The sequence below is a fragment of the Scyliorhinus torazame genome, chromosome 17 (genome assembly GCF_047496885.1).
Source record: "Scyliorhinus torazame isolate Kashiwa2021f chromosome 17, sScyTor2.1, whole genome shotgun sequence".
NCBI lineage: Eukaryota > Metazoa > Chordata > Chondrichthyes > Carcharhiniformes > Scyliorhinidae > Scyliorhinus > Scyliorhinus torazame.
The window spans coordinates 155,083,607-155,110,032 of NC_092723.1; the positions used below are offsets into that span (position 1 = coordinate 155,083,607).

Genomic DNA, 26,426 nt, shown 5'->3' on the forward strand with positions numbered 1-26,426 from the left:
ACTGTAACCCCCTTTATACACCCACCCATCTCCCCATGCCCTGCCTCACTCTCTCTAACCCCAATTATTTGACTCTGAATCTCCTTTAGGGAAGTTTGCTGAAATCAAATTTCAGCAACATTTTCATTCTGATTGGCATTATCAAATCTCCTGACTATGCCGTGTGTAATTATGTCAGGTTAGAAATTGCTACTAAGGCGAGAGCTTCCGGTGACGGGGATGTGCGGAGTGGACGCACGGAAGGTGGCTCTCCTCCTAGGAAATTGAATGTAGGCATTTTTCACCAGAAATCGCCTGCAGAACCGAGAAAAAATGTCATCCCCTCATCACCCTCTTCAACCTACAAACAAAATATAAACCAAAATGCCGAGCAACAGCTGCACCAGAGGCTGCAAAGAAACGAGAGACAACAGGAGCCTGGAGAAACCGGTGAGCGGGATTCCGGACCCATGAGGCGAAGAAGCCCTGGCTGCACCTGAAAGAGAGGGGCCAACAAACCGTGCAAGGAACTCCCCCTCACCAGAAGGCAGATGGAAGAAGTTCCTCACCAGAGAGCTAAAGGATCGTATAGAGGACGTAAAACTCGGAATCCAAGCAGCGGTCAAGGTGGCGATCACGGAAGCGCTGGCCGCCATGTAGGTGGCCCTCGACAAAGCAGAGTGATGACTAGAGGTCCAAGGAAGCACAATTAAGGAGCTGGAAAAGGCCTCCACGGACCAGAGTGACCGGACATCGCCGTAGAGACAGAGAGAGTGAGGTTAATGGCGGCCCAAGGGAATCTTAAGGGGAAGGTAGAAGATCAAGAGAACTGGTTGAGGCACCAGAACCTAAGAATAATGGGACTGGCGGAGCGAACCAAAGGCAGGAACCCCATGGACTATGTGGCCCAGATGCTGGCAAATCTGGTGGGAAGTGATAGTTTCCCCAACCTGCCAGAGATAGACAGAACTCACAGGTCGCTCCGGCCGAAGGCCAGAGAACAGCTGAGGGCAATAATTGCAAAGATACGCTGGTAGCAAGACTGGGAAGGAATCCTGCGTTGGGCTAGGCAGATGACAACCTGCAACTGGGAGGGGCATCAGATACAAATCTACCAGGACCTTGGGGTAGACCTGGCCAAATGTTGGGCCAAATTCAACAGAGCAAAAGCAGCCCTGTTTAAAAGTGGGTTGAAGTTTGGGATGCTGTATCCAGCCAAACTATGGGTAATCTTCCAGGCAAGGAGCACTATTTTATGGCCTCTGCGGATGAGTTCATCCAAAGGAGCAGGCTGGCTGGAGGAGCAGCAGAAACAGAGATATTGGGAGTCATTCTCCGACCCCCCCGCCGGGTTGGAGAATGGCCGTTGGCCGCCGTGAATCCCGCCCCCGCCGGTTGCCGAAGTCTCCGGTACCGGATATTCGGCGGGGGCAGGAATCGGGCCGCGCCAGTTGGCGGGCCCCCCCGCTGGATTCTCCGGCCCGGATGGGCCGAAGTCCCGCCGGGAAATTGCCTGTCCCGCCGGTGTAAATTAGAGTACCTATTTACCGGCGGGACAAGGCGGCGTGGGCGGGCTCCGGGGTCCTGGGGGGGGGGGGGGGGGGGGCGCGGGGCGATCTGGCCCCGGGGGTGCCCCCACGGTGGCCTGGCCCGCGATCGGGGCCCACCGATCCGCGGGCCGGCCTGTGCCGTGGGGGCACTCTTTCCCTTCCACCTCCGCCACGGTCTCCACCATGGCGGAGGCGGAAGAGACTCCCTCCACTGCGCATGCGCGGGAAACTGTCAGCGGCCGCTGACGCTCCCGCGCATGCACCGCCCCGACATGTCATTTCTGCGCCAGCTGGCGGGGCAACAAAGGCCGGTTCCGCCAGCTGGCGGGGCGGAAATCCCTCCGGCGTCGGCCTAGCCCCTCAATGTTGGGGCTCGGCCCCCAAAGATGCGGAGCATTCCGCACCATTGGGGCGGCGCGATGCCCGTCTGATTGGCGCCGTTTTGGGGGCCAGTCGGCGGACATCGCGCCGTTTGGGGTGAATTTCGCCCAAGATATCACCCTGAGAGACTAAAAGACAATTTATGCGGGACTGTACTGCCTCGCTCTGAAACCAAAAACTAAGGCATAGAAAGGATGGGGCGAAGGAAGCAGGGTGCAGGTAAAAATGAGAAAGCGAAGCGGGGAAAGGAAAGTGAAACAGAGGAGAAGGAGACGCTTAGACCAACATCGGAAGGGGGGCCACCACACTAGTGAGAAAGCTTGCGCCAGGAGGTATAAGTGAGGGGGGAGAATGGCGCATCTCCAGAGGGAGAGAATGCGCCTGGCAATGGGGGAGGCAAACATCACTAGCGGGGGAATAGGCAGAGGGGTGGTGGGAGTGACAATGTCGGCGGGATGGAGGGAGAGGGAAGGTGTGGAACCATAAGTGGAAGAAATGAATAGGGGATAAACGCTCTAGGCTGGTTACAACAGGCCACACATGGTGGCACCACAAGCAGCCACTTTGAAGGGAAACCCCGGAGTGCAGGGGCTCACTCGCATGACGTACACACTGTTGGCGGCCATGTTGGTTAACCACTGGACAAAGGGGTGCAGGTGCCTGGCCTCATGGTGAGTACTGTGAACCCAGCCATTTTGGATAGCCCCTAACAAAGAGAAATCCTGAGTGCAAGGGCGCATCCACAAGGTAAGTATGGTTGATCCCGCAGGAAGTGGGGGACAGAAACCCCTGAGGGAGGCATATCGACTGCTGGAAAGAAATAGCTGAGTAGCACAGATGTACCATTCTTGCTATGGGACCGAGAGCAAGGGAGGGTAGCCATACTGCACAGTCAGGACAGTGTTTATGGCGACAAGCATGGTTACGGACCCAGGGGGACGGTACGTCATGGTCAGCGGAGTCCTGGAAGGGGCATCAGTGGTCCTGGTTGAGGCATCAGTGGCCCTGGTTAACATGTAAGCTCACAACTGGGACGACACGGAGTTCATTAAGAAGATCATGATGGAAATCCCCAACATAGACACACACCGACTCAGCATATACAGGACCCACAGTCCAGTCGAACCTCAAAAGAGGGAAAACCTCCACCGATGGCAACTCAGCACATTTATGGAGCAGGTGGGGGCAGTAGATCCATGGAGGTGCACACACCCAGAAAAGAAGGAGTTCTCCTTCTTCTCCCAAGTAGATAAGGTATATACATGCATAGACTTCTTTGTGGTGGGGAAAACACTGCTTCCATGGATAGTAAGAGCAGAATATTCCACGGTCGTATCGTCCGATCACGCTTCACACTCCATGGAAGTGAGGTTGGAGCCGGGCCATGCCCAAAGCCCTCCATGGTGGTTGGACACGGCCCTCCTTGCCGACAAGGTTTTTGGCGAGAAAATAACACAAGCCATAGACGGGTATATTACCAATAACCAGAATGGGGAAGTCTCACCCTCCACCTTCTGGGAGGCGCTGAAGGTTGTGATCAGGGGTGAGATTATTCACTATAAAGCTCGGAGAGATAGGTGGCTCGGCTTCATACTGGAGATAGACTGATGATACTCTGCGGCACCGACCATAGAGCGTCTGGCGGAGAGGAAAATAATTACAAATGGACTTTGACCTGCTCTCCATAAGGAAAGCAGTGCATCAACTCCGCCAGACACAGTAGACCTTCCACGAACACGGAGATGAAGCCAGCTGCCTGCTGGCTCACCAGCTGAGGAAGCCAAAGAATCCTGCTCAGCTGGCCATCAGCAGCACCACCCAAAGCTGCAGACTGGCTGGCTGACATGTCGGAATTTCTCCAACTGGAGAAAATCAAATTCGCCATCCAGGGGTCGGAAGAGGGCTTCGATGTGGAAGTCATTCATCAACCTGGACCTGTTTGTAGCCAATAGAGCAGAGGGGAGGGAGGCCCACAGAAGAACCGCAAGCACCAACAAAAGAGAAGGGGGGATAGGGAGGGGGAAGAAAATAAGGAGGCATATACCCCAACCACACCCTGTGCAGGGAGGGCACCCCCCCCCCTTCAGATATAAAATTGTAAATACATGCAGTAGACTAGGATTGATTTGTCACTATGTAATATATGTGTCATGATACGACCTTGCTATGTATGAAAAGGAAAAATAAATGTCAAACATTTTTACAAATAATAATTTCTACTAAGGCCACAATGGTTAATTCATCCACGCGCCAGAATTTTATAACTTCCATTCTGAGATGACGACACTTCTGAAAATATTTTAGTGGCTCTAAAGTGCTTTGGGACATTAAGAAATTGTAAAATTATTAATATTGATAAATGAACAGTGGGAAATATTTAATGAAACAACTAAAAATGTTCAGCAATAATATGTGTCATTAAAAAAAAATAGTAACTCAGCAAAAGAAGTTACCTGTTGCTTTATTAGGGAAGTTAAGAATAGCATTAAATGAATAGATTAAAAGATGAGGCTTATAATGTTTCAAAGAAGAGTAGCAAGGCTAGGAATTGGGAGACGTTTAGAAACCAGCAAAGGGCAAGAATATAAAAACTGATTGTAAAAGCTTTCAAAGGTATAAAAAAGGAGTATCTAAGTCAACATTAACCCCTTAGAAATAGAGGCACGAGAATGGGAAGGGAAGCAGAGAGTGGGAGTAAAGAGAATTTACAGTGACAGAAGGTGGAAAGTGGGACTACTGCTGTTCACAATTTAAATTAACAATTTTGACTTTGGAATCAAAAACAATTTCTAAATTTGGGGATGATACCAAATTGAGAGTGATAGTCACTACTGACTGCAAACAAATTACAGGAGTACATTAATAAACTTGCAGAATGGGCAAATATTTGGGCAAATTATGCTCAGCACAGGGAAATGCGAGGTGGTACATTTTGGTAGGACAAATAGGGGGTCACAATATTTAGAAAGTGTGAGTCTAGGTGGGGTAGAGGAACCAAGGGATCTTGGAATACAAATACACGAATCACTAACAATTGCGCCACTATTAACAAGGCCATAAATATGCAAAACAATTACTAGGCTTCATTTCTGGAGAGATAGAATTGAAAACTAGGGAAGTTATGCTAACACATATTGAACTTTGGTTAGACCACACTTACGAGGACTACATGCAGTTCTGGTTAGCTTATTATCACAAGAATATAGATGCATTGAAGAGGGTGCAGAGAAGATTTACAAGGATGATACCAGAAATACATGGGTATACATATGAGGAAAGGTTTGCAATGAGTCTCTTTTCTCTTGGTAGAAGACAGGCTGAGGAGATAATAGAGGTCTTTAAAATTGTGAAGAGTTTTGACAAAGTGGAGACAGAGAGAATGTTTCCTGTAATGAGGAGGAGCACAACAAAAGGCCCTGAATATAGAGCAGAAATCCGATTGGGAATTCAGAAGAAAATTCTTTCCTCAAATTCCACTGCTCTCTGTGGAAGAGAATTCCAAAGACCAACAATCCTCTGTGAGTGGAAATTCCTCCTCATCTCTGTCTTAAATGGCAGACCTTATTTTTATAAATGTTCCCCCTTGTGATAGATTTTCTCCCAAGAGAAGAAACATCTCCGTATCTACCCATTCAAGCCCCCTCAGAGTCTTATATACTTCAGTAAGATCACCTCTCATTCTTTAAACGCCAATGAGTATAGGCCCAACCTCACAGAATCACAGAATTGTCCTGGCACAGAGGAGGCCATTTCTGCTCAGTCTTTCCTCATAACACAACCCAAGCATGGACCGGTTGGGCTGAATACCCTGTTTCTTTTTTAAAAATAAATTTAGTGTACCTAATTCATTTTTTCCAATTAAGGGGCAATTTAGCATGGCCAACCCACGTAACCTGCACATCTTTGTGTTGTGGGGGCGAAAGCCACGCAAACACGGTGAGAATGCGCAAACTCCACACGGACAGTGACCCAGAGCCGGGATCAAACCTGGGATCTCAGCGCCGTGAGGCTGCAGGACTAACCCACTTCGCCACCGTGCTGCCCCGACTACCCTGTTTTAGTGGTGTATATCCTCTGTAATCCTATGAAATAGCAGTAATATCAGAAATCGAGGGTAACCAAGGTAGTGAGTAACTTAAGGTAATTAATATCTGTAGAGAAAAACCATTGAAGAAACTTATGGGACTAAAAGCCAACAAATCTCCAACACCTGATGGCCTACATTCTAGGGTTCCAAAAGAGTTGGCTGCAAAGATAGTGAATGCACCAGTAATGTTTTTTCCCCAAATTACCTAGATTCTAGAATGGTCCCAGTGGTTTGGAAGTCAGCAAGTAATTTGTGGGGGCCACGAGTTTGTGAGTCAAACAAAACTTAACTTTATTTACACAGCACCAGTACTTCATTACTCGTCTTCTCGCTAGCTGGTACCTAACTGGCCGGCTCTATTTATACAACAGAAAAGGTTACCGATTGCCTCACCCTCTTATCAAGGGAGTTCACGTTCCCTAGGAGCTCCAAGTGACTGCAGGTTGTGTTTCTCTGGGCTCCTGGTGTTTTGGCTGTCACCCTGTTTCCAGTCCTGGTGTTTTGTGTCATAATATACACCAGTATATCACAGTGGGACCAATCAACATACACAACACCACAGCCAATCACCAGTGACAGCACACGCACTATAAAGACAGGGGGCATCAGAGTTCCCGCTCATTCGAGTAGCAGCTAGCTAGGAGCACAGAGCTCACAGCCTGTAACACAGACATTCACCATGTGCTGAGTGCATCAACCGGTTAGGACAAGGCAAAGGTCTTTAGTTAAAGCTGGTATCGTATTTACCTACAGTTCAAGTATGTTTAAATAGTTAACCTTTTAATAAAATAGTGTTGCACTACTTCAAGTGTTGGTGACCTGTATGTGATCCAGAACACCCAACACATCATGATATCAGGAGTGGTTGCATACTAGCACTTCTTAGACCTACCTGCAAGTGATCTGCGTCTTCTGCCAGCATTCCGTCATCCTGCAACATGGACAACATCAGCCCGCCGCCGCCGCTCCGCATCGCCGGCAACCTCGGGGCCAACTGGAAGATTTTCAAACAGCGCTTCCAGCTCTTCCTCAAAGCCACGCACAGGGAGGGCGCCTCGGACACCAGAAAGATTGCTCTTCTCCTCTCCACGGCCAGGGACCATGCCATCCACATTTTCAACTCTCTCACCTTTGCAGATGACGAAGACAAGACGAAGTTCAAGACGGTTCTCCTCAAATTTGACACTCACCGCAGCATAGAGGGGAATGAAAGTTTTGAACGCTACGTGTTCCAGCAGCGTTTGCAGGGTAAGGACGAACCTTTCCAATCCTTTCTAACGCACCTCCGCTCCTTGCGCAATCTTGCAGCTACGGGCCCACCTCCGACCAGATACGCGACCAGATCGTTTTCGGTGTTCAGTCGGACCCCCTACGTCAGCAGCTCCTCAAAGTAAAGCAACTCACCCTAGCGACCACCATCGAGACCTGTGTCCTACATGAAAATGCCACCAGTCGGTACTCCCATATACAAGCGGCTGAAACGGCGCGGCAAGGTCCCCATGAGGCGGAACGGGTCCAAGTGATTGAGCACCTCCAGGGACTCAGCCTGGATGAAGGCGGCCATTTCGCGTGCTTTTCGCGGACTCCCGCGCTTGTACGCACCAAACGAGGGGACGGCGACGTGGAGGAACGTAATGCGCAGGCGCGCACCACGCATGACCACACCGCGCATGCGCGGTGGCGCAGCGAACGTGCTAACGTCACGACGTGCGGCAACTGTGACTCCGCCCATTTAAAGCGGCAATGCCCCGCAAAATCTCGACAATGCCTACAATGTGGAAGACTTGGCCACTATGCTGCCTGCTGTCGAGCAGCTCAGCCTTCCTATTCATATCGCTTCAGCCAGCCTCGCAGGAATGTTCGGGCAATTCAACCCACGGTCACCGAGTCCGATTCCGACCTCCCGCACAGCAGTGACACCGAGGACCCAAAGGCGCCTTTTCGAGTCGGTGTCGTAACGAAAAACAGGCTGTCCCCGAAGCAAGGACACCAGCTGCTGTTGGTATACAGCATCGCTCCAGACGATTAGTGGTGTGCCACCCTGACGGTCAACCGGTCCCAAATACGATTCCGCCTGGACACTGGTGCCTCCATCAATCTTATGGCGTGGTCTGCTTTCCAAAGCCTTCGTGTCAAACCAACCATTCTTCCATCGGCCTGCCAGCTATTGGACTACAATGGCAACATCATTCCTGCTACCGGCTCATGCCAACTCGAACTGACGCACAAGTCACGAAAAGCCATCCTTCCTTTCGAGATTGTGGGCTCCTCAAAGGACTCTCTGCTTGGCGCACAGGGGTGCAAGCTGCTAAACCTCGTTCAAAGAGTTCACTCTCTCTCTCCTGATGATGCATCTGCCTTCCAGGATGCTGACTTCAGGGCGCAACTCAACGCCATCATCGACCAGCACCGCAACGTCTTCGAAGGCATGGGCACGCTCCCATATACGTACAAGATTATACTCAAACAGAACGCCACGCCTGTGGAGCATGCACCTCGTAGAGTCCCAGCACCCCTCAAGGACCGCCTCAAGCAGCAGCTGCAGGACCTCCAAGGCCAAGGAGTGATCTCCAGAGTTACGGAACCAACCGACTGGGTCAGTTCCATGGTGTGCTTAAAAAGGCCCTCCGGCGAGCTCAGAATCTGCATTGATGCAAAGGATCTGAATCGCAACATAATGAGGGAGCATTACCCAATCCCCAAGTGCGAAGAGATCACATGCGAGATGGCTCGCGCCAAGCTCTTCACCAAACTTGACGCCTCGGAAGGATTCTGGCAAATTCAACTAGACAGATCCAGCAGGAAACTGTGTACCTTTAACACCCCTTTTGGCAGATATTGTTACAACAGGATGCCGGTTGGGATCATATCGGCGTCAGAAGTGTTCCACAGGATCATGGAACAAATAATGGAAGGCATTGAAGGTGTTCGCGTCTATGCCCATGACACAATCATTTGGTCCGCCACCCCGCAGGAGCATATCAGTCGCCTCCAGCGCATGTTCAAACGCATACGGGAGCAGGGCCTACGCCTCAACAGAGCCAAATGCTCCTTCAGCCAGACGGAACTCAAATTCCTAGGGGACCACATCTCCCAGTTGGGTGTGTGGCCGGATGCGGACATGGTGGCTGCCATCACAGCCATGAAAAAACCAGAGGACAAGAAGGCGGTCTTCCGACTTCTGGGCATGGTCAAGTTCATCCCTAACCTCGCCTCTCATACCAAAGCTCTCAGGAACCTGGTCAAGAAGACGACAGACTTCCAATGGCTTCCTGCCCACGAGCGCGAATGGAGAGAACTTAAATCCAAACTTACCATGGCCCACATGGTATTGGCCTTTTTTGATCCAGCGAAAGAGACAAAGATTTTGACCGATGCCAGCCAATCTGGCATTGGAGCAGTGCTCCTGCAACGCGATGAGGCCTCATCATGGGCCCCCGTTGCATATGCATCACGCGCCATGACCCCCACAGAACAGCGCTACACGCAGATAGAAAAGGAGTGCCTGGGCCTTTTGACCAGTGTCGTCAGGTTTCATGATTATGTGTACGGCCTTCCCCAATTCACCGTCGAGACCGACCATCGCCCGCTGGTCAATATAATACAAAAAGACTTGAACGACATGACGCCTCGCCTCCAGCGCATTCTGCTCAAACTCCGGCGATACGACTTCCAGCTCATATACACCCCGGGCAAAGACCTGATCATAGCCGATGCTCTGTCCAGAGCAGTCAACACCCCGTGTGAACAAGCGGGATTCGTCTGCCAGGTTGACGCCCATGTGGCCTTCGTGGCCTCCAATCTACTGGCCATGGATGAACGCCTCGTCCAAATTCGCCGCGAGACTGCAGCTGACCCCCTGCTACAGCGTGTCATGCGCCATCTAACAGACGGGTGGCTCAAGGGCCAATACCCGCAGTTCTACAACATCAGAGACGATCTGCCGATAGTCGATGGTGTCCTCCTGAAGCTGGACCGCATTGTTATCCCGCACCGCATTGCCAGCTTGTCTTGGAACAGCTACACGAGGGCCATCTTGGTGTGGAGAAGTGCCGCCGACGGGCCCGGGAGGCAATGTACTGGCCCGGCATCAATGACGACATCGCCAACACTGTGCTCAACTGCCCCACCTGTCAGCGGTTCCAGCCGGCCCAACCACGTGAGACCCTACAGCCCCATGAGTTGGTCATGTCCCCTTTGTCCAAGGTCGGCATCGGCCTGTTCCACGCGTTGGCAGGGACTATGTTCTGATTGTAGACTATTTTTCAAACTACCCGGAGGTGGTGCGTTTGCACGACATCACATCGTCTGCAGTCATCCGTGCCTGTAAAGACACCTTTGCTCGTCACGGCATCCCACTCACTGTGATGTCGGACAATGGCCCCTGCTTCGCAAGCCAGGAATGGTCCAACTTTGCCAGGAGGTACAACTTTGTGCATGTGACATCCAGTCCGCTGTACCCCCAATCCAATGGCAAAGCGGAGAAGGGCGTCCACATAGTCAACCGGCTCTTCTGCAAGGCTGCCGATGCGGGATCCGACTTCTACCTCGCCCTGCTGGCCTATCGCTCAGCCCCACTGTCCACTGGCCTGTTGCCAGTCCAGCTGCTCATGGGTCGCACCCTGAGGACGACGGTGCCGTCCATTCACGTCCCAGACTTCGACCATGTTCCGGTCCTTCAACGAATGCAACTGTCTCGTGCACAGCACAAGGCGACTCATGACTCCCGTGCAGCTGATCTCCCTGCTCTGGCTCCAGATGACAACGTCCGCATCCATCTTCGGTGGCTGGTCTGCAACTGCTGTAGTTCTTCGACAGGTGGCTCCCCGCTCATTTCTGGTTTGTCTACCGGATGATTCCATTCTGCGTTGCAATCGACGTGCCCTTCGTCTCGTTCCGCGCTCGCTACGTGATCCTCCGCCAGTGCCACGCCATCTTGTTGTCCCTGACCTGGACTATGCGGAGTTTCCAGTTACTCTGCATCCTCCTCACTCTGACGCAGTCCAGCCCGCTCCTCAGCCGGTGGCTCCTGACCCACCCTTGAGGCGGTCAACCAGAATTCGTCGCCCACCTCAGAGACTTAATTTGTGAACTTTGTGCACTGGTGGACTCTCTGGTCTGCTATATTCTTCCGTTTAATCGTTCAAGTGATTTGTATATAGTGTTCATCTTGTTATTTGTGTGACACACTGTTTTTTCTGCACCAGGCACCTTCCCATGTAAATAGCTTAGTTTCATGTACATCGTCTGTAAATATTTCGCACACACGTAGTCAGGAACATTCACCACACACTATTTATTGTCACGCAGGCACATTTTTTTATATAAAAGGGGGGATGTCATAATATGCACCAGTATATCATGGTGCAGACACACACTGATGGACACACCGTGGGACCAATCAACATACACAACACCGCAGACAATCTCCAGTGAGAGCACACGCACTATAAAGACAGGGGGCATCAGAGTTCCCGCTCATTCGAGTAGCAGCTAGCTAGGAGAACAGAGCTCACAGCCTGCAACACAGACATTCACCATGTGCTGAGTGCATCAACTGGTTAATAAAATAGTGTTGCACTACTTCAAGTGTTGGTGACCTGTATGTGATCGAGAACACCCAACACATCATTTTGTATGTTGGCTAGTTTTTTTAGGATTTTGCAGCCTGGACTGAGGCAAGGAACAAGCCTGATACAGGTTTGATGAAGGGGTAGAAGAGCCTGCTGCTGAAAGTTGCTAACAGGGGAGAGAGAGGGGAGAACCGGCCCGATTGAATGTGTAACTCTTTGCACTGATGTTGGTCTCTGTCTCAGAGACTCTGTTTGTTATTGTATTCTTACTGTTTATTGTTTTTGTGCCGAGCAGCTGGGTGCTCGCCAGTTGTGCTTCTGTGCTCATGCTTCTGTGCACTGGCGTTTAGGGACGCTCCTGGTGCTGGTGAGGGGGAGGGGTGTTCTCTCCCTCTCTCCCCAGCTGTGCTCCGCCTGCACTTTTCTGGTCGACTATTGCTTGTGGCCGTCATTCAACTGACGTGGGACTGCTGCTGGAGCCCAGGGGGTTGAGGGACGTGCGTCGGCTTGAGCGCTGGTAGCTCTGTTTTGATTGTTTGCTGGGTTTTGTTTTTGGTTTCCCTTTTTGTATTGTGTCTTTTTAGTGCTTTTTTGTGGTTACCCTGGATTTTGTCATGAACTGTGCCCCCTCTTGGGGGGGGTGGAGGTGTTCTCTCACTCTTCGAATGTATCCCACATCGGTGTGTCCTTTTCTGGTGGTCTATGCTGCACGTTTGGGTGTTTTTCCACCAATGTGGGGCTACCATTGAGGTGGTGGGTGGGGTGGGGGGGGGGTGGAGGAGGAGGCAGGGGGTGCATGAACATGTGCTAGCTTGAAAGTTTTCTTGTTGATTATTCATTGCTTTCTGTTTTTGGTGTATTGTGGATATTTTTAGTATATTGCTGGATGTTTTGTATTCAGCTGTGTTCTTTTGTATTATGGAGTTGTTAATAAACTAAAATATCTCCATGGGATAACCAATTGTCCCTACCCAATAGGATCTGTGCAGGTTACAACAAAATGGAACATTGCTATTCAAGAAAGGAGGGAGAGAGAGCTGAGTTATCCCTCAACAGCAGATGAGCATTTGTCAATTGGCGTAGCTGATTGTACCTAACCAGAATGCCATAATGAAACTGTATGTGCAACAAGGCAAAGCTCAAAATTATACTTCCCAGCCAGTTCAGGAGTTTGTAACTTGCCTTTATGCCATACTTAATTGATGCAACATTAAATATTGCAAAATTAAGAAACGTGATTGTACATTTTAGTTCCCTTGAAAGCCAGTTATTTTCAGTCAGATACACTGGATCAGGTTGATTGTACAGACTCATTGGACGCGATTCAACTAAATGGGAACATAGTCCCAAAGCAAGCACGTTTAGCCGCTTGTTTCCCAGCACTCGCAATGCTGAGAAGCACATGGCTATACAATGCCACCCGCATTAAATAAGGGGCCTCAGCGGGGAGTGTGCGGCCAAGGCCGCACATAGTCCCATTTTCTAGACTGAGAAGCTCCGCACACCATAACTCCTTGCTTTAAATGATGCCTGATCTCCAGAGCCCTGCACAGCAACCCCCCTCCCCCAAGCCCCAACACACTCTGGGAGGGTCCCCAGCCTCCCCTCAACACCCACAAAGGGCACCCCTGGCCCGATCGTCAGCACACAAAATTGCCAGCTTGGCAGTGCCAGGCTTGCACACAGGTGGCACTGCTAGGGTGCCAAGTGGCAGTGCCTGGCTACTCAGGTGGCACCAACGATGCCTGGGTATCACCTGCCCAAAGGGCATGCAACTGGGAGCCTCCAATCCCCTGGGAAACCCCCAGGAGTGCAGTTCCCATTTGTGGGGACCAGTGCTGAACGGCGCTTGCCCGAGGTCTCTGAGGCAAAGAGGATAGATCCCAATGCCTTGGGTACCTCAGGAAACTGCATATTAAATTGAGATTAGTTATCTCGCTCTAATATGCAGATTTTCCCAAAGTAATCCTGCCCACAATGGATGTGATTTACACCGTAATCTCTTGCAAGATCATGTTAGATCTCACAAGGCATTGAGAGCCAGGTAGATCCCGGCTTTTATCAGCCACACAGCACAGAGGCTAGCTGCTTTATGGGCAAGCGTAGCCGTTGGATCGCGCCCTTTGTTACATCCCTCCATGTGGCTCACATTTGATGATGCATCCCAAATCTAAATCTCTGCTTATCTTTCCTACCACTCCATATTTGAATCTGTTCATTCATAGAATTGCATAGAATCTACAGCATAGAAATCGACCATTCAGCCACTTGGTCTGTGCCAACATTTTTTACTTTCCATCAGCCGCCACCTGCCCTTCTTTCACTGACCTAATCAACATACGCTTCTATTTATTTCTCACTCATGTGTTACATAGTTGCCCCTTAACTGCATCTATTCTAGTCACCTCAACTGAAGGATGTGAAGGTCCTTGAGAAGTTGCACAGGAGATTTACCAGAATGGTTCCAGGGATGAGGTATCTTAGCTGGAAGGTTAGCTTGGAAAAGCTGGAGTTGCTCTCCTTGGAGCAAAGGAGGTTTGAGGAGAAATCCTATCGCGAGATACAGAATTAGGAAAGGTTTAGACAAGATAGGCAAAGAAAGAGTTGATGGTAAAAGGACACAGATTTAAGATTTTAGGAAAAAGTAAAAGGGGGATGTGAGGAAAAACATTTTTTTCTTTAAAAAAAATTTTTTCCAATTAAGGAGCAATTTAGCATGGCCAATCCACTTACGCTGCACGTCTTTGGGTTATGGGGGTGAGACCCACACAGAGACAGGGAGAATATGCAAACTTCACATGGACAGTGACCCTGGACTGGGATCGAACCCGGGTCCACAGTGCCATGAGGCAGCAGTGCTAACTAACCACTGCACCACCATGCCGCCCCTGGAAGACATTTCTTTACATAGTCATGGTAATGACCTGGAACTCGCTGCCTATGAAGGTGGTAGAAGTGGCGACTATCAATGATTTCAAAAGAAAATTGGATGAGCTCTTCAGGGAAATAGATTTTCAGGGCCGTGGAATTGAGCAAGGGAATGGGACTGATTGGTTTGCTCTATACAGAGCTGGCCTGGATCTAATGAACTGCAGATGCTGGAATCTGGATAAAAAACAGAACATGCTGGACACTCTTAGCAGGTCTGACAGCATCTGTGGAGAGAGAATAGAGCTAACGTTTCGAGTCTGAATGATTCCCTGTCAAAGGCTCCTTTTATGCTGTTCTAATTCTCTAAAGCAAAAAACTACAGGCCAGGTATTCTGACATCAATTTTGGTAAAATGCTGTATCTATTATTTTGAATGTCTTAAAAATCATAGTATGATCAGACAAAGTCAACATAGTTTTACAAAAGGGAAATTGTGTTTGACATATTTATTGGGAGGCTTTTTTGACAATGTAACTAGTATAATTGAAAAACAGAACCCAGTAAATGTAGTACATTTGGATTTCTAAAACGGTGCCAAACAAAACGTTAATAAGCAAGACATAAGCCCATGGAATTGGGGTAATATATTTGGATTGGATTTGATTTATTGTCATGTGTACTGAGGTACAGTGAAAAGTATTGTTCTGCATACAGTCCAGACAGATCATTCCATACATGAAAAGACATAGGATATACATAAATACACAATGTAAATACATAGACACAGGCATCGCGTGAAGCGTACAGAGTGTTGTACTGCTCAGTAGCGAAGATTTGTGAAGAGATCAGTTCGGTCCATAAGAGGGTCATTCAGGAGTCTGGTAATAGTGGGGAAGAAGCTGCTTTTGTTACTGTTAGTGCGTGTTCTCAGACTTTTGTATCTCCTGCCCGATGGAAGAGGTCGGAAGAGAGAATAACCCAGGGAGGAGAGATCTTTGATTATGCTGTCCACTTTCCCAAGGCAGTGGGAGGTGTCGACAGAGTCAATGGATGGGAGGCAGTTTTGGGTGATGACTGGTCTGTGTTCGTGACTCTCTGTAGTTTCTTACGGTCTTGGGCCGAGCAGTTGCCATACCAGGCTGTGATGCAGCCCAGTAGGATGCTTTCTATGGTGCATCTGTAAAAATTGCTAAAAGTCAACGTGAACATGCCAAATTCCTTAGTTTCCTGTTTGTGGATAGTTGTTGGGGAGTCATGAGGCTGGTTACTCGCCACAGGATTCATAGCCTCTGACCTGCTTCTGTAGGCACAGTGTTTAAATGTCTAGTCCAGTTTAATTCCTGATCAATGGGCAATGCTTAGATTAATACTTGTCAGAGGTGGTCATTGCCTAGCACTTGTTATTAAGATGGTAACTCTATAATACGAACTAGGAAGCAAGTCTTGACTTCTTCCACTCCAAGTTTATTGTGTTCAGTAATCACTTCTCCACAACAGAACAATGCCACTTGTATCCCCTTTATATATTGGTGCAGTCTATTAAACAATAAGTGCAATCTGTTAAACAATTAAAATCCCAATTCTAACTTAAGTACTAGGGGACATTAACATATTCCCCCTCTTAAAAGAAGAAAAGTGATCTTTAATTTTGACATAAGTTCCAATATATCATAACACAAATGTATGTATATTTTGTTCTGCAATAAATGCAGAACTATTTCCCCTGTTTTTCCACTCACATATATCTTCCTAATAGGAACAGATGCCCCTCTTTAATCATTTTTTTAAAAAAAATACATTTAGAGTACCCAATTATTTTTTTTCCAATTAAGGGGCAATTTAGCATGGTCAATTCACCTACCATGCACATCTTTTTGGGTTGTGGGGGCGACACCCACGCAGACATGGGGAGAATGTGCAAACTTCACATAGATAGTGACCTGGGGCCAGGATCAAACCCAGGTCCTCGGCGCCGTGAGGCAGCAGTGTTAACCACTGTGCCACCTTGCCACCCCTCTTTAACCATTTCTAGAAACTTCTTCGAGCTAGCCCCTCTTTTCGTCAAACAGTCAGATATTGGTAATTGCTATCAACCCATATGATCTTCTTTACCTACTCTACCAACGACAGTTGCATCCTTCCACTGACTGTCTCCTTCTGGCAAGTATGTCACTTTAGTGCCAACTTTTGGTAGTTATCCTTTGGGACAAATAGTCTCATCCGATTCATTAGAATTACTATGTCCCTCTTCAGATATCCTATCAATTTCCACGATCTGGCCCTTATAATTCTGTAATATATGTATATGAGAAGTACCTGGTCCCTCAGCACGTTCAATAACCGCTTTTGAATCTGCAAACTTGTAATCCGTGCCCAGTAATATATATTTTTTAAATTTAGAGTACCCAATTCATTTTTTTCCAATTAAGGAGCAATTTAACGTGTCCAATCCACCTACCTTGCATATCTTTGTGTTGCAAAACACGGGGAGAATGTTCAAACTCCACACGGACAGTGACCCAGAGCCGGGATTGAACCTGGGACCTCGACGCCATGAGACTGCAATGCTAACCACTGCGCGACCGTGCTGCCCTACTGCCCACTAATATTGACGAGTGTACCAGAACAGTCTGGTTTCGATGCTGCAAAATGATTTTTACCATCTGTACCTATGACCTTTCCAGTCATTAAATCCATCTCTTTTATGGTATGCCATATCTACCTGTTTGAAAATAGTTTCTGATGGCTGTACATTGTACCTCAAAGCACTCTGAATTCTTTGTGATTTCTGCTTTAAGGAATGCTCTTTTGCCCGCTGCAGTGCATTCAAATGCTCAGAAAATCTGTCGCTAAGGGCATATTCGCTATGGGTCGTGATGGTGTTCTATATTTCTTACATATATCGCATCTATTACTTCTATACGTTTGGTGTATTCGTCATCTCTTACACCCGCATCCCTGAGCAAAATGTTTAATCTTTGGACAGTCAGATGGGAAAATTGCCGATGCTTTTAACAGAACGTTTTGTTTTCTAGACTCCTGGTTCTCTGATGCTAACAGTACTTCCTTAATTTCTTTGTTCAATAATAAAGATATTTTGCTGGATATGACATCCGTGTTAATAAAATGATTCCTTCCATCGATTTTACAAGGAATCTCGACTCTTTTCAGCGATTTAAGGGTATTCTCAACCCCAAATATGCAACTTGTGGACCTTCAAAATTTTTAAACCTTAATCCAACCTTTGTCACTTAGAGTCAAGGTAACATTTCAACCAGTCCATTCCACATACTGCAGATGTTCATCCACTATCTAATATGGCACGGTTGAATGACTGTGCGACCAGCACATTCATCACCGGACTGAAACTTCTCCTTACTAAGACAATGCCTTCACTTTGGTTAACTTATTCCTCTTCTTCAGAGTCTTCTGTCTTGTGTTTGGTTTCAAACACCCTATTATGTCATTCAGGACAATTTATTGCACAACAGAACTTTGAATCACATCTAAATCCACATTCTGGGCATTGCTGGAGTTCATTTTTCTGTTGAAATTTCCCAATTTATTTCTCTTGCCATAATTGTTGAAGTTTATTTTTAGTTAGGGCAGCACAGTGCCCCATGGCGCCGAGGACCCAGGTTTGATCCCGGCCCCGGGTCACTGTCCGTGTGGCGTTTGCACATTCTCCCAGTGTTTGCGTGGATCTCACCCCCACAATCCAAAAAGATATGTGAATTGGCCACACTAAATTGCACCTTAATTGGAAAAAAAAAGAATTGGGTACTCTTAATTTATTTTTTAAAAAGGTTATTTTTAGTTATAAATCTTCTTTCATGTTGATGCGTGCGGCCTGTTTCTAGACCACCTTGCCATCCCGTTAACATACTGTCTTCCATAGTCTGTCTTATTGCCGATTGTCCCATTTGTGTCACGAAGACTGCCGGGAATATTTGCCCAGGAACGTTTTTGCAACCTCTGACATTTGTTCTAGCAGGGTGTGTCTTTCAGCAGATTTAATTCCCATCAAAACCATAAGTCTATCCATTTTTGTAACTTTAGCACAGTCCAATAACTTGACTGCCAGCACTGATTGAGGAATTTCGAGATGAAATGTTTGCAGCCTTGTATGCAATACGTTAATTTCCAACAAGTACTCTAATATGGAGACAACTTCCGACTTCCTAAATTTGTCAAAATCTAACTAACCAAGCCTCATAGACATTCAGTAAATCTTATCCATGAAGTTACTAATTTATCCAATTGCTCCGGCTTTTGTATGATAATGGAAGTGCCAATGCCATTCCTTGTTTTTTCTTGGGCAAGGGCATAACCTGTGTCCACCTGGCAACTTCATTCTTCCATTGGTCATAGGGTTGGTCCTCAGAAAACAATGGTGGGTAATCATACCCCGACACTCTACCCTTGGATTCAGCCATTTATTTCCCAAGTTACTTTAAATCGCTCTTCAGGCTAGAATTCAGAATATAGTCTTTTGCCTGAAGAAATCTTAGTTTGCAATCCTTTTTTCATACAGGCAGTAACCATCCTCTGCTACCATTGTTTTTTTTAATTCAAATTTTCACAAAATATCCACAACAAAATACAGAAAGAAAAGAGCAAACCCCCCCCCCCATATACATAAATAATAAATTAACAGCCTTCATCAACACAAAGGCAAATATACACGCCCACTCAAGACAAACGAACCAACCCCCCCCCCCCCCCCCCCGGGTTGCTGCTGCTGACCATCTCCTAACGTTCTGCCAGGAAGTCTAGGAACGGTTACCGCCGCCTGAAGAACCCTTGCACCGATCCCCTTAAGGCAAATTTCACCCTCTCCGATTTAATAAATCCCGCCATATCATTGATCCAGGTTTCCACGCTTGGGGGCCTCGCATCTTTCCACTGAAGAAGAATCCTTCGCCGGGCTACCAGGGACGCAAAGGCCAGAATACCGGCCTCTTTCGCCTCCTGCACTCCCGGCTCCTCTGCCACCCCAAATATTGCGAGCCCCCAGCCCGGCTTGACCCTGGCACCTACCACCCTCGACACCGTCCTCGCTACACCCTTCCAAAAGTGCTCCAGCGCTGGGCACGCCATGTGGTTGTGGCTTGTTGGGCTCCCTGAGCACCTAACACACCTGTCCTCACACCCAAAGAACCAGCTTATCCTTGCCCCGGTCATGTGAGCCTTATGCAGCACCTTAAATTGTATGAGGCTGAGCCTCGCGCAAGAGGAAGAAGAGTTCACTCTCCCCAGGGCATCCGCCCACGTCCCCTCGTCAATCTCCTCACCCAACTCCTCCTCCCACTTACCCTTTAGCTCCTCCACCGAGGCCTCCTCCTCCTCCTCCTGCATCACCTGATACGTTGCCGAGATCCTCCCCTCTCCAACCCACACCCCCGACGGCACCCTGTCCTGGACCCTGCATGTTGGCAACAGTGGGAACTCCACCACCTGCCGCCGAACAAATGCCCTTACCTGCATATATCTGAAGGTGTTCCCCGGGGGGGAGCCCTCTCCTCTCCTCCAGCACACCCAGGCTCGCGAACTTCCCGTCCACAAACAGGTCCCCCATCCTTCTAATACCTGCCCTGTGCCAACTCAGGACCCCTCCGTCCATCCTCCCCGGGACAAACCGGTGGTTCCCCCGAATCGGGGACCACACCGAGGCCCCACCTCCCCCTGTGACGTCTCCATTGCCCCCAAATTTTGATGGTAGCCGCCACCACCGGGCTCGTGGTGTACCTCGTTGGAGGAAGTGGCAGCGGCGCCGTCACCAGCGCCTCCAGGCTCGTGCCCACACAGGACGCCATCGCCAGCCTCTTCCATGCCGCCTCATCCCCCTCCATCATCCACTTACACACCATCGCCGCGTTGGCGGCGCAATTATACCCACAGAGGTTAGGCAGCGCCAACTGCCCCCTATCCCTGCACCACTCCAGGAACACCCTTCTCACCCTCGGGGTCTTCTGCGCCCACACAAACCCCATAATGCTCCTGTTAACCTGCCTGAAGAAGGCCTTAGGGATCAGGATGGGGAAGCATTGGAACAGGAACAAAAACCTCGGGAGCACCGTCATTTTAACTGACTGCACCCTACCCACCAGGGAGAGTGGCAGCACGTCCCACCTCTTAAACTCCTCCTCCATCTGCTCCACTACCCTCGTGAAGTTAAGCTTATGTAGGGCCCCCCAGTTCCTGGCCACCTGGACCCCCAGGTACCTGAAACTCCTCTCCTCCCTTTTTAGCAGGAGCTCACCAATCCCCCTCTCCTGGTCCCCTGTGTGCACTACGAACAACTCGTTCTTCCCCATATTAAGCTTGTACCCGGAGAAATCTCCAAACTCCCTAAGGATCCTCATCACCTCCGGCATTCCCCCCACCGGGTCTGCCACATATAGTAGCAAATCATCCGCATAGAGCGACACCCGATGCTCCTCCCCACCCCGCACCAGCCCCCTCCAGTTCCTCGACTCCCTCAATGCCATGGCCAGGGGTTCAATCGCCAGTGCAAAGAGCAGGGGGGACAGGGACACCCCTGCCTCGTCCCCCGGTGTAGCCGGAAATACTCTGACCTCCTTCTGTTCATGGCCACACTCGCCACCGGGGCCTCATATAGCAGCCCCACCCACCTGACGAACCCCTCCCCGAACCTTTTCAACACCTCTCACAGGTACCCCCATTCCACCCTATCAAAGGCCTTCTCCGCATCCATCGCCGCCACTCTGCTACCATTGTTAAGCTCCAATGGTAACTCTACAAAAAGAGCTAGGAAGCAAGTCTTGAATTGTTCAAGTTTATTGTTTTCAGTATTCACTTCTCCACGACAAAATAGTGCCACCTGAATTCCCTTTTATATATTGGTGCAGTCTATTAAACAATTAAAACCCCAATTCTAACTCAATTACAAGGAAACATTAACTCTTCCTGAACACTTGTGTGGCATGAATGTTACTTGCCATTTATCAGCGCAAGCCTGGATATTGAGCAGGTCGTGCTGCACATGGACACTCACTGCTTCAGTATCCGAGGAGTCCTGAATGGTGCTGAACATTGTGCAATCATCGGTGAACATTCCCACATCTTACCTTATGAAGGAAGGAAGGTCATTGGTATGAAGTAGCTGAAGATGGTTGAGTCTAGAATACTTCCCTGAGGAACCTCTGCAATGATTTGCTGGAGTTGAGATGATTGACGTCCAACTCGGTGATCTCCCAGTCTGTAATTCACATTTTGTCTTTCAGATTTATCACAGGGAGACAACGTTTGCTGTGAACAAAATTTCTTTAGCTGTAAATAAAGGGGAATGTTTTGGACTGCTGGGGTTTAATGGAGCTGGAAAAACAACCACCTTCAAAATGTTGACTGGTGATGAGAAGGTGACAGGGGGAAATGCCTATGTCAACGGTTTCAGCATCATAAAAGAAAGAAAAATGGTGAGTACTCACCAACCATTCAATAATATGCTGTGTTTACAGCACAGAAACTGGCCATTTAGCCCAACTGGTCCATCCTAGTGTTTATGCTTCAGTTCGACCTCTTCCCAACCTTCTTCATCCACTCTTATCAACATATTCTTCTACTCCTTTAATTTTTCAGATTCCCCTTAAATTTCCACATTCCTACCACTTTGGGATTTATTAATCACTGTCGTATATGATCCCTAGTTCTGATCTGCTTCATAAATGGGAACAATATCTCTATGTCTACCTTATCAAACCCCTTCATAATCTTAAAAACCGCTAATAGGTCACCACTTAGTCTTCCCTTTTCTTGAGAACAGAACCCCACCTGTTCATTTTTTCCTGGTCAGTATAACAATTTTGCCCTTGTATCATCCTGTTAAATCTCTTTTGCACCCTCCTTACAGTGACACAACAACCATACAGTGACATAGTGAGCATTCAATGTGTTTTACAGTACATCGGAGAACCCACCCTTTCGGTTTTTGCCAGCACAAATTCTGGGCATTGTATGTTGATCATTGTTAACCTGACTGGAATGCAGATGGGTAAAACATGGGGAAAGTTTCCCAGATTTAGGCTCTGGCTCTTGGCATCAGGCAGAGGGGGGGGGGAAGGCCTCATCCCGGAGAAGGAGGAGATTCTCATCCCGCAAGAGGAGGAGGGGGTTCCCATCCCGCAGAGATGGAGGTTCCCATCCTGCAGCAGGAGGAGGAGCATCTCATCCTGCCAGGGCAGGGAGGGTCCCATCTAACATGAGATGGTGGAGGATTCCCATCCTGCAGGAGGAGGGTTTCATTCCCACAGGAGGAAGGGGGTTTGTATCCTGCACCAGGTGGAAGGGGGGGTTCCCATCGTGCAGGAGCGGGGGACGTTTAACATCTCGCAGGTGGGTGGTAGGATTGGGGGGGGGGGTGGAGAGGTGGGGGGGGGGGGCGGTTACAGGGGCAGTTACAGAGCCTGGAACCTTAGCCTATTGTGCTTTCCTCATTTCCTTTTTTTCTCTCAATTTCCGGATAGGTGCGTCAGATGATCGGTTACTGTCCCCAGTTTGATGCCCTTCTTGGTCACATGACAGGGCAGGAAACACTGTTTATGTACGCACGATTACGGGGCATTCCCGAGCATATCATTAAACAGTGTGTGGATGATATGCTACAGTGTCTTCTACTTGAACCTCTCGCCCGGAAGCTGGTGCGGACGTACAGGTGAGTAAAGCCAAGCTGTCACTACACCTTCTTCCCCTTGAACACTCTTCACTGTTCATTCATTATAGATGTATGGGTCAGTACTCAAGAATTTTCTCAATGGCCATAAAGTTTATAGACCATTTGGTCCATCACATTCCTGATTGTGCTCGGTTTCAAAACATATGACGGTGATTATATAGCTGAAGGGAATCTGTTTGGGTCTGATGGAGTGGGCTGGCGGCAGGTGGGAGGGGATTGAAAGAAGGGCTGCAGTAACCTGGAGGCTATGCCACCCAGAGGCTGCCCGATCAACAGCAAGGAAATTTGTGGGGGCGAAAGGTGCCACACAGTGAGGGAACCATTTGTCAAGGTTGCCAGTCTCTCGGCGATTCCCAGACTCTCTCCCTATGCCATGATTCGTGGTCCCTCCATAAGTCAAGATTCTCAGCCTTACTCCCTGTGCACGGAATTCTGGTCTCTCTTTCCCTGTGCAGGGATTTCCGACTACTCTTCCCCCCCCCCCCCCCTTTAAAAGAGATTCTTGGCCTCTTCCTGTGCCGAGAATCCTGTTTTCTGCTTCTCTCTCTCTCTTTCTCTCTCCCTCTCCCCACACAGAGATTCCTGGTATTTGTCTCTCTGTGCCAAGAATCATGCTGTTGCTGGTTTTGTCCTGTCCTAGTGGTGGGAATAAGAGGAAATTGAGCACCGCAGTGGCGATGATTGGAAATCCTGCCATTGTCTTCCTGGATGAACCTTCCACCGGCATGGATCCCGTTTCCAGGAGATTATTATGGGATTCAGTGACCAGATTTCTGCACAACGGGAAGTCCATTGTCATCACCTCTCACAGGTAGGCAGTTTTAAAAAAATAATCTTTGTTGTCACAAATAGGCTTACATTAACACTGCAATGAAGTTACTGTGATAAGCCCCTAGTCGCCACACTCCGGCTCCTGTTCGGGTACACTGAGAGAGAATTCAGAATGTCCAATTCACTTAACAGCACGTCTATCGGGATTTGTGGGAGGAAACCGGAGCACCCGGAGGAAACCCACGCAGACACGGGGAGAACGTGCAGACTCTGCACAGACAGTGAACCAAGCCGGGAATCGAACCTGGGACCCTGGCGCTGTGAAACAACAGTGCTAACCGCTGGGCTGCCGGGACACCAATTAAGAGTCGAGTTACGCTACGGTTCATAGTCACAGGAGGAGGTAATTCAGCCCCTTCAGCCTGCTTCATCATTCCAGATCAGTCTTATTGGTATCATAATTCCATTTGCTCACCTTGATTCCATAATCTTCAGAATCCTTGCCTGACAAAAATCTATCAGCCTCAGTTTTCAATTTAACCACCAGGATCAGCTGCTTTTTGAAGGAGACAGTTCCAGATTTCCACTATCTTTGTGCAGGAGTGTCCTATCATTGCCCATGTGCAACCTGCCTCAAATTGTAAGGTTAAAACCCCTTGTTCTGTATTTTTCCACCAGAGAAAATAGCTTCCCTCTGCCTACCGTTTAAAATGATTTAAAAATCATAAACACTCGAATTGACGTTCAATGGTTATGGGAGGCAGTTAGAAAAGTGGAGTTGAGAGCACAACCAGATCAACCACAATCTCATTTAATGGAGAGCAGGCTCAAAGGGCCAAATGGCCGACTCCTGCTCCCAAGTCCCATATTCCTTCCCATCCTGAATCCCCATCCTCAGAGTCACCATTAACCAGAAACTTAACTGAACCAACCCACAAAAGTATTGTGACTACAAGTGCAGGTCAGAGGCTGGGAATTCTGCAGCGAGTAACTCACCTCTTGACTCCCCAAAGTCTATCCACCACCTACAAGGCACAAGTCAGGAGTGTGATGGAATACTCCCCATTTGCCTGAATGTGCAGCTCCGCAGCACTCCAGGAACTTGACACCATCCAGGACAAAGTAACCCAGTTGATTAACACCTTTTTGCCATACATACACACTGGCAACATTTATGGAATGTCGGCATTGATAAGGTCAACATTTGCTGCCCATGCCATAGTGGAATTTGAACCTTTGAACCCGTGACTCCAGTGCACTACAGGTCTGGTGACATCACTACTCTGCCACCATTGCTCTTCTAATGCAGCAACTCACCATGTTTCCTTTGACAGAACCTTGCAAACCCACAACCTCTACCATGCAGAAGGACAAAGACAGAAGGCACATGGTAACACAACCATTGACAAGTTTCCTTCCAAGGCACACACTATCCGGACTTGGAACTATATCACTGTTCCTTCATTGTCATTGGGTGAAAATTCTGGAATTTGGTTGTACCTACGCCACATTGACTGCAGCGATTTAAGGAGGAAGCTCACCACCAACTTCTCAGGGGCAATTCGAGATGGACAACAATTCACCAGGGATGTTCACAACCTATGAACAGATTAAAAGAAATTATCATCTCACCCTTGCTCTTTATTACTCTGTGGGATACAAGCCTAGTCTGTATATCATCTGTTGACTTTCTAGAATATAACATGAGAGCAGAGAATGGTTCACACTCTTGAGAATGTCAGAGGGTAATCATATCATTTACATTTGCTTCCTGCCATTTTCCACAACGGCCATGAGGATTTTACTTTCATCTTTAGACAACCATCTTATCATGTTCTAGAAGCACAAGGGAATTCCCATTAATGATCACTATCTGCATGCAATTAAATACAATTAATGTACAACCATCAGTCTCTGCCACATGTCCCCATGATTTAACCCTTATATCTCCTTCCTAAGATGTAGTGATCAGAACTCAATGCAGTACTATGTTTCTAATACATGCTGTAACTGTTTTTCAACAAGTCTATATGCTGTATTTCAGTATGGAAGAGTGTGAGGCACTCTGCACCAGGCTGGCTGTGATGGTCAATGGTCAGTTCAAATGCCTTGGGAGCCCCCAGCACCTCAAGAGTAAATTTGGCAGTGGATACACGTTATTGGTCAAAATCAAGGGGGACAAACCTGATCTCAAGCCTTTCAAGAATTTTATTGAAACAACGTTTGAAGGTAAGGAACTTGCTTCACCTTTATTCCTCTACTTGAACTGCATATAAACAGGAATAGTCCACTCTTTCTCTGTCACATACTGATGCTCTCATATACCCTTACTCTCAAATTCTCTCTCACATCCAAAAAGTCTCTCACTCATTCTCTCTCTCTCGCTCTAACACGTGTCTCTGAATCTCTGACTCCCTCTATCTCCATCTCCCTCTCTATCCTTCTCTGCTCATTCTCTCTCTTGTTGCTCTCTCTTGTTGTCTTCCTTACTCTCCCTCTCACTCCTTTCTCTCTCTCTC

General features: G+C 48.3%; 1 protein-coding gene across 4 annotated transcripts in view; it reads left to right on the top strand.

The window, feature by feature from the left end:
• Nucleotides 1-26,426, top strand: part of abca3b (ATP-binding cassette, sub-family A (ABC1), member 3b) — a 238,092-nt gene that overhangs the window by 188,686 nt on the left and 22,980 nt on the right. For 3 of the 4 annotated variants that reach the window (XM_072481322.1, XM_072481324.1, XM_072481323.1), the window contains exons 26-29: nt 21,689-21,880; nt 22,928-23,115; nt 23,777-23,947; nt 25,952-26,136. In XM_072481322.1, coding sequence (XP_072337423.1) covers nt 21,689-21,880; nt 22,928-23,115; nt 23,777-23,947; nt 25,952-26,136 — 736 coding nt within the window. Of the gene's footprint in view, nt 1-21,688; nt 21,881-22,927; nt 23,116-23,776; nt 23,948-24,099; nt 24,318-25,951; nt 26,137-26,426 lie in introns of those variants that run through there. The other variant, XM_072481325.1, reaches the window with a different exon arrangement.